At 39.2% G+C, this 9,516-nt stretch overlaps 1 protein-coding gene across 1 annotated transcript; it reads left to right on the top strand.

Annotated features, from left to right (window-relative positions):
- Window positions 1-3,495: 3,495 nt before the first annotated feature.
- Window positions 3,496-8,512, top strand: TEX55 (testis expressed 55). The gene is made up of 4 exons (XM_045851908.1): window positions 3,496-4,787; window positions 5,430-5,577; window positions 7,314-7,376; window positions 8,486-8,512. The coding sequence occupies exons 1-4, from the start codon at window positions 3,496-3,498 to the stop codon at window positions 8,510-8,512; spliced, it is 1,530 nt and encodes a 509-aa protein (XP_045707864.1).
- Window positions 8,513-9,516: the final 1,004 nt, after the last annotated feature.

Below are 9,516 nucleotides of genomic sequence, written 5' to 3' on the forward strand. Positions count from 1 at the left end.
TTCACCAAGAACCAATCCTTGTCTTCCTTGCAAAGTCAAGCCATATAAAACTCCCAGCCTTTCCCTTCTTCTGTGAGGTCTTTTCTTAGCCCCTTCTCCAAGCGGGGAAAACGTCGCCCGGTCACCCGGGAGCACAAACTTCCAAAATAAAGCTCATCTGCCTGTTTCCATGGCTAATTGGCTGTTTATTTCCTCGGCGGGGTCTAAGAAAACCTTACAGTTATAAGTCAGGTGTAACCCAGGTGAACTTTTTCTTTGTGCTTGTTTTCCTTTTCTACAATGCTTACAGTTAACTTATAAATGGAAAAATAAATCTATAATTCCAATTCCTCATTGAAGTTGCAAAATACAACTTTCATTTGGTTCACAAATTTTTAAATAAACAAATAAGGCAGATCATTTGTATATTTATGTTCAACAAACACATCTTGAGCATCTACTATGTTCTAGGTTGTGTTACATAAATTATTTTACTTCGCGTGCCTAGATTCTTCTTTCTGCTCCTAAGTGTGTCATTAAGGATACTCACTCTCTCTCTCACATCTTAGTCGTAACTATTTGCATTTGGATGTTAAGTCTTATCTCTAATTAATTGAATGCAATTAAGCCCATATTAAAAGAATATCTGGCAATATACTACCACCCCTTGGTATGCCTCAGTGATTTTGGGCTTAAGAGAGTCAATCGAATCTCTTGCAAATCTCCATCACCGTGCTGCCCAGCTCCTGGAAGTAGAGCACTGCTGGTCTGGAGTGGATTCTGCAGGTTTACTTCAGACAGGAAGGACCAGATCTCAAAACCCGAGCCTCACTAGCCACCACCACAAGTGCAAATTTCCCCCTTTGTTAAATGCTCCTTCTCCTGTCTTTCCTACTCCTTTTCTTTCTGGAGCTCTAATTCCTAACCTTAACACCCACTTCTGCTATAAAATTATTAGATGGTGTGATTTTAGAATCCATTCTGACTAGATCTCCTCTCCTAGCTCTAACCTTCCAGCCATACACGTATGTATAAATCAGCAAAACACCATGGGGCTTGATTTTCCACAACCAGGACACCTCTTCCCAGAGAGGATAGGAAAGAGCTGCTCAGCTGTCCCTTGAAAAAGAGAAAAAGATGATCCTGCAGCAAGGAATTGCCAAGGGGTTGGGGGCGGAGGCAGAAGGACTCTCCTCTCTACACTCTTCATTGTGAGGAAATGTAACAGTGATTGAAATAAGCATAATATACTAATCAGGTGGTAATTAAAGAATAGGCTATAGTAACAAACTCACAGAAGATTCATGTATTAAAAGATTCCTTATAAGTACTTTGTAAACATCAGCAGTTGCAGCTCCTGCTTAATTAACCAAGGAGTGGCGCTGACCACAAGAAACTGGACAATCGTCAGGGACTCATATCAGAACCAGCAGAAACTCTGCCGGCGGCACATCCTGTTCCTGGATATCGGCGGTGAAACTGTGGATCGAGCTATGAATCTACCTGATGACACACACAAGAGATAACATTGAAACCACCCAAGAAGAGAGCTGAGAAAATGCACATTGCCAGATATTCCTTAATTCCGCTCTTCCATGGTTCCATCCTATAAATTAGCCAGGATGCCTGAGACGCAGAGATGAGCTTTGAGGCGAGTCCCTCATCTTCCAGGGTGCTAGCACCTCAATAAAACCACTTTCCTTTACATCAGCACCTGCCTCAAGTATTGGCTTTCAAAGCAGCGGGCAGCTGGACCTGTGTTTGGTTATAGAAAAAATTCTATGACTTTAGTAACATGAGTGTTTGGAAGATAGACTCTTCCCTGTGAGACAGGACAGTAAGAAGCTAGGAAAATTCCTTAGCAAGTGGAACAGCGAAACTGAGACAGATAGCTGAACGCAAATGGCCAAGCAATTTACAGCCAGGTACAAAAGGCCACCTCCCTAGAGATAACATCTAGGCCTCAGTTGTACTTCAGCTGTGGGACCAGAAAAACCATAAAACCAGGACCAGCTGGGTGACACCAGGACCACCTGCAATGACTAAAGACCCCCTGCCCTGTCACTGACCAATCAGTGGAGACCATGACCCTGAAAGGACACACCTGGAGAACTGATGAATAGTCTGCTGAAAACAGCCCGCAAGGCATCACCTAAGATTCCCACCTGCAAGAAGAATAAAAGCCTCAAGACAAAGAACCCAGGGTGTGCCCTCTCCTTCTGGGGAGCAGCCGGGGCCATTTCCTTTCTTTCCTTCTATCCACCCCCTTTCTCTCTTCACAGGCACATGCCTCTTAAATTCTAAGGCAATGGGCAGCTGGCAGCTTGTCCCACATTAACTCCTTGAACCCGTCTCCAAGGCACCCTTTTCTCTGACTTCCCAGTGAGCTGAGGCAGTCCAGTCTAGGCTCTCTTGTTGCTTCTTCCATGCTAAGCCCTTCCTTGTTTCACTGTCCCCAGCTTTAATAAATGTGGCCTCATAATCACCTGAACTCATGTCGTGAAAGCTTTCCTACACAAAGTCAGAAATCCCAACACTACAGCTGGCCCGAGGCAGACCCACTCAGGGCCAGGGGGCCCTTTCTGGTAACACTGGTACCAATGAAAACAGTGCCAGCAGTGTTTGTAAAGGCAGGATTAAAAATGGTTTAAAAAAATTAAAACTGAAGTCTTGGCTGGTTTGGAATGCTTCCTGTACACCAAAAGATTGCAGGTGTGATCTCCAGTTGGGTTGCATATGGGAGGCTACCCATCAATGTTTCTCTCACATTAATGTCTGGCTATCTGTCTGTCGATCTGTCTTTCTCTCTAAATTCAATAAACAAATCCTCTGATGAGGATTAAAAAAATTAAAACTGAAAACATAATTTGGCTGCATCACCACAGTACAATTGGAGTCTAAAAAAGAATAAATACCATTTATCAGGACCATTTACTAGCACAATGCCCTGCAACTGTGACAGACAATGGTGATTAGACAAGTCAGTGGCAAAAGAAAAATGGATTTGATTTGCGGCAACCACCACCTCTGCTCAGGTATGCTGCCCTCCTGTGGTTGCGCAGATGTTCATCGCCTAACATGCTGTGGGTCAGAAGACTGGTACCTGACAATCGTGTTTGACATGCACCTCTGTGAACTTCCGGAAGACAACAAGGAGGGAACCGCTGTAAGACACCCATCCACAGAGCTCTGAGATCTAACTGCTGGGCAGTGGTGACACCAGCATGCGGTCACCTTTTCTTAAGTGAGGGGCGTCCACTTTGCATATCAACGGAAGCCCACTCCCAGCTGTGCCCAGAGCCATAGGCAGTACTTCCCCTAGCCGCCACTGGGCAGGAGCCCAAATCACCTCCAGGCAACCGCCCAAGCTCCAAGAAGAAAGGAAGGTAGGAGAAACCAGGGCATTGAGGCCCGTACAAAGTCCACAGGCATTGTTGTTCTGTGTTCCCCTAAGGTCGCCTAGACAACCCAACCTGGCCCCACCCACAGTCTTTGGCACCAGAGACCTGGCAGGAAATGGAAGAGCCTCCAGAAGAGGCTACTGGGGGACCCTTGGAACCTGAAAACACAGCTAGGTCCCCAAATGACAGTCACAGAGATCGCCAGAAAGACAACAGGAAGAAACTGGACAAAAAGGAGGCAGATAACCAGTCTTATCAGAGAACAGCTAACCAGGCCAGCCCAAGAGTATATAGCCAGACTGAACCCAACATATTTGGCCAAGCAGACTACAAAGTATCTGACCCAAATGGGCACAGAACATCTGATCAGGCTGACCTCAGAGCATCCAATCATGATAATGTTGCTGATCATAGAACAACTAATCAGACTGACCAAGGAATGTCTGAACAGACGGGCAGAAAGGCATCTCACCAAGCTGATCATGTAGAATCTGAACAGACTGACAACCAGATGCCTGTTCTCTATGAACAAAGAACCCCTGAACACATTGATCAAAGATTGTCTGGCCAGGCTGAACGAAGAACTTCTGAACAGATCGACCGCAGATTGTCTAGCCAAGCTGCACAAAGAACTTCTGACCAGATCGACCACAGAATATCCGGCCCGGCTGAACGAAGAACTTCTGACCAGGTCAACCGCAGAATGTCCGGCCAGACTGAACGAAGAACTTCTGACCAGATCGACCGCAAAATGTCTAGCCAGGCTGAACGAAGAACTTCTGACCAGGTCGACCGCAGAATGTCTGGCCAGGCTGACCAAAGAACTTCTGAGCAGATGGACAGCAGATTGTCTGGTCTGGTTGAACGAAAAACTTATGATCAGATTGACAAGATATTGTCTCAACAAACTGTCTATAAAACATCTGTAAAGACTCACCACAAAGTGCGTGACCAAGTGACTAAATTAGCTGAACACAAGGTTGCTGACCCAGCTGACAGCAGTACTCATCATCCTAGAGTTGACAAGCATGACTATAGTGAATCTGATGAGGTTGATCACTTAATGAATGAAGAAGATAACATCAAAGACAACCAGTATGATTATGGAAAAAGTGACCATCAGTATGATGACAGAATATTCACCAGCAAGAAAGACAAAGAGGCTGACTTCAGAGTACAGCCCTACAAATTTAATGTTAGCCAGACAGACCTCAGTGATTCCAAGGTTTTAGATGTAACTGACTCTGAAACTACAAACTTTCTGCAAGCATTCAACTCACTTGAAACCAAGATCATCAGTCATTTGCAAGCAAAAGGCCGAGATTATTCCCCAAGGTTCCCCACCATCTCAACCCAATTGGACTATACCGTCAGCCAAGACAAATCTCAAGTAATAGCACCTGAGACTATAGGTTAAAAGAGCATTTGATACCTGGGAGGCTGGAGGCCAAACCAGGAGCCTGTGGTGGTAGTGGTATAGGGAGTGGAGGGTGGACACAGTTTAGATCAAAGACGAGGAATAGACTGACATGTTGTGATATGTGTGACCTATAGGATTCAGGAAGGACAGGAGAAGGGTGGGATTCTTATAGAGTCTTATAGGATCTTTATAGAGATCTGTTGCTTTCTCTGCTACCCTACGGCCATTCAGGAAGCATCAATGAACCAGCATTCAGGAGACCTAGGTTTTAAGTTGGTGTGGCTGCTAACTCTAGAATATTAAGTCATTTTCCCCCTCTGGGCTTTTATCAAAGGAAAGGAATTTGGAGGAAACCAGAGATCCCTGTGAAGAGAAATGTATTTGAAGTAGGTTGGAGAAGCCTAAAGTAACTCCCAGGACTTGAGATGCATTATATTGCTTTGAAGATCAGCCAGGGCTCTCACAATAATGTGTCTTTCCTCTACTTCCTGGTGTTCAGATCCCATCATCACCAGATTCCACTGATAACAGCAAAAATAAGAACAAAAATTCCTGGTTTGGGGTTTGTTTGTTTGTTTGTTTGTTTGTTTTATTAAAGACTCTTGGTGGGGGATGGGGATATTTCTATTTCAGGATATTTCAGAAAACCAAGACAGGAGGAGTTCTCATGCTCACAAGAAAGCCCATAGGAAACGGTTCCCTTCTATAGTGTACCAAGATCCTTATCAAGTTTCACTACAGTACATGGAAAAACACCACATTCTGCAAATATTCCAGGTAAACCTCTCACTCCCTTTTTTTAATTGTGAATTTTTCAGTAACTATAGCGTAAAAAATAAACTTTGATCTGGCTCCTGTGTGGTACAAGAAAAGGCCTTTGCTATAAAAAGGATATATTCTCAGTGAAAAGCCAGTAAGATGTAATAACCAATAGTAGTAAATGATAAACACCTAATGAGTGATACTTACCATGATATGAAGCCATTCAGAGGGATCAGATAGATTCACTGATTGACAGGGAAAACTTGTCCCAGAGTTAAAGTTTGATCCAGAGTAGGAAAGAAGGACAAAATATGGCCACTGAAAAGGAAAGAAAAATGCTTTCCAGGTAGATATGATACTTTCAGGAGATAACCACTCTGTGATCATCTAAGAAACCACATTCTTTGGTGGGGGAGTAGGGGGAAGTAGTTAAGATTGCTTCTAATTCTTGAAATTTTAGATATGGGGCTGGAAATTTCTTTAAACTATGACATCTTTGGCAAAAATAGAATTATAAAAGATTATCACATTTATAAAATGTTTGTTGTTTGGTGGGTTGTTTTTATTTTCCTGATGTTTATTTTTATGTTTATATCATTACCCAGCAAAGTACATATTTGTATATAATACATGAGTACATGAAGTACTCTGTGGTTAGAAAGATGTAAAATAAGAATGGCCCACTTCAAATGAAAGCATTTAAACTCAAGTGTAAAGAAGTTGGGTAGAGGAAAAAGCACAAACTTTGCAAGCTTAGCCCAAGGCTCCAACCTAACTTAGCCACCTTTCACCTTTGTCATTTGGGGAAAACTACAAAACTTCTGTGAATCTCAGTTTCTTCAAAAAATAGGGATTAGTGATACTTCATCAACTCTGCTTAATGTCTTTTCTTTGTTAAAATGTTCTTTTGTGGGAGAGGATTTATGGCTGGGTTTTCTGGTTTTAATCAAAAAACAACTAATTATTAAACCAAAGGATGAAAGCTGTTGAAGAAAGAAGAATTCTAATCATTTTATAAATAATGTTCTTCATCTGTCAAGGAAAAAGAATGATTATGTATTCAACATTGTTATAAGAAAAATCAGTTATCAAATAAATGTTCCATAGAAACATATAAAACACATAATTGGTGTGGATACATTAAACAGACCTTGAATATTTTATACCTAAAATTAGCCCCATTGTTATTCCTTACAAATGAGAATTCTATTTAATTTATTATAATTTTTGGAGGGTTATTCAACACCAAAAAACATATGACAGTGAATCTCTGAAATTTTACATATGTTTTCTTGTTTATTATTGGAAATGATGAACAGAATTTTTACCTTTTAGAACCAAATGCCTCAGAAAAAAGGCTCCAGGTAAAATTACATAGTTTATTTAAAATTTTACTCAAAATACTTTTCTCTGACTATTCTTCAAAGAAAATAGTGTTAATTTTTCAGCCTAGCAAAATCATAGATCCCAAAACAAAAAATTTCTCTAGAACTTTCTCACTACCTCTTTGATCTTGAAAACTAGAGAAATATCCATTTCCACTTATTACTACATTTTTATTCCTCCAAATATTACCTTAATTTACATAATTTAATCAGTAGTAAGGAAGTAATTTGTCACTTTATAGAGATATGTTAATTTATTTAAAATGGTGTGGTACCTCTTAGGTTAGTACAGAATATTGCTTCAGATACAACCTTACCACATTACCTTTAGCTCAGAACCATAATGTGATATCTATGCTCTCTCAGCAGATCACTGAAAACTTAGTCTATGAAAGGCCAGAGGACCCCCTGAGTTTTATGCTGTACCAGGTATGGACTAGTAGGATAAAAACAATCTTTATATTCTTTTTATTATAAATATAGCACACACAAGCATATAAAACAAAACAGTGAATTATCATGTTATGAGCCAACCTGTAACTACCATTCAAATTTTAAAAATTAAAACATTTCTAGCATCCCAGGAACCCCCTTTTTCCCCTCAGTTACTACTCTCCACGAAGGGACTATTGTTCTGACTCTTTTGATATTGATTTCTTCACTTGTCTGTATAATTTTACCCCAAAACACAAATCATGATAAATTTTTTAGATTTTTCAGCCTTTTCAACTTTATATAATTGAAACCATATGTTAGGAATTCATTTGTGTCTAGTTTCTTTTGACTGAAATTATGTCTGTGAGATTAGTCCATACTGTTATGTGTGGCTGACGTTCATTTTCATTGCTGTATAGTATTCATTGTATGAAATGCCACAATTTATCCATTCTATGATGTATGTGAACATCCAGATTGTTTCTAGCTTGGAACTATTGCAAAAAAAGTTTCCCTATGAATCTTTATGTTCATGGCTCTTTGTGCACATATACTCACATTTCTCCTGAGTACATACCCTGAGAGTGATTGCTGGGCCATAAGGTATGGGTTTACTCAGCACTAGTAGATTATTTCAAACAATTTTCCAAAATGATTGTACCAGTTTATACTCCCAGCAGAAGTGTATATTAGAGTTCTAGTTGTTTTACATCCTTACCTAAACTATATCTAGCACTTAGAATTATCTGTCTTTTTTAGCATTGGCCATTTTGATGGATGGTTAGTAATAAATCATTGCAGTTTCAATTTTTTTCTTGATCAGTAAAGTCGTTGTATATCTTTTCATTTGTTTATTAGCCATTTGGAAGTACTGATTTTTCTATTGTGTTATTAGTCTTATTTTTATTCACTTTTAACAGTTTTCCATATGTTTTGGTTGTGAGCTCCTGGTTGACTGTGTCTGTTTCAGATTTTATTCCACTTTCTACCTTCCCTTTTTATCTCTTAAAGGTATTTTTGATAAACCAAAATTCTTAATTTTGATACAGTCAAATTTAACAATCTTTTTCTTCATAATTAGTACTTATGGTTTCCTGTTTTAGAAGTCTCTCCTTAGTCAAAGCTCCTAACTATAGTCTCCTATGTTATCCTGTAGAAGTTTGTTTGTGGGGTTTTATTGGGGAGGTTTTAAATTTGTTTATTTGTTGCCTTTTACATTTTTATCTACTCTACCTGGAATTGATTTTGTATAGGATGTGAGGTGGTATCATTTCATTTTTTTCCAAGTAGATATCCAACTGAGTAAGCACCTTTTATAAAAGAAGAAGGAGAAGAAGAAAAAGAAAGTGAAAGGATTAGCCAAAGAACATATATGTATAACCCATAGACACAGACAACACTGTGGTGATAGCCAGAGGGAAGGGGGAGTGGGGACTATGTAAAGGCAGGAGAAGGAAAGATGGGAACATCTGTAATACTCTCAACAATAAAAATAAAAGGAAAAGATTTTTTTAAAGATCATACCTTCTACCCTACTCTTTATTTGATTCTTATGGTATATTTGCCTATCCCTGCTCTAATATAAGACTATCTTGCATGCATTAAAAGTATGCATTACAAAAAATCTTAATATCTATCAGAATAAGTCCTCACATCTTATTCTTTTAAATATTTTGGAAGTTCTTAGGCCTGTGCATTTTCATGTCAGTATTTAGAGTCATTTGTCAAGCTGCAGAAATCAAAGAACAGGACAAAACTCCAGAAAAAGAACTAAACAAAATGAAGACATGTAATCTACCAGATAAAGAGTTCAAAGGATGCTTAATTAACTCAATAGAAGAAAAGATATCAGTAAGAACTTTAACAAAAAGATAGAAAACATTAAACAATTTATATAAAACGTAAAGAAGAACCCATCAGAACTGAAAAATACAATGAAAAATATATTAGAGGGAATCAACAATAGATTAGATGAAGCAAATAATTGGATCAGTGGTCCAGAAGACAAGGTAGTGGAAAATACCCAGCTGGAACTGAAAAAAGAAACAATTTTAAAAATGAGAATAGTATTTATTAAAATTATGGGACAGTATCAAGCATAACAACATTTTCATTACATTCCTAAAGGAAAAGA

This window comes from Phyllostomus hastatus, unplaced genomic scaffold (assembly GCF_019186645.2).
Source record: "Phyllostomus hastatus isolate PE091 unplaced genomic scaffold, TTU_PhHast_1.1 phas_contig_86, whole genome shotgun sequence".
In the NCBI taxonomy this organism is placed as follows: domain Eukaryota; kingdom Metazoa; phylum Chordata; class Mammalia; order Chiroptera; family Phyllostomidae; genus Phyllostomus; species Phyllostomus hastatus.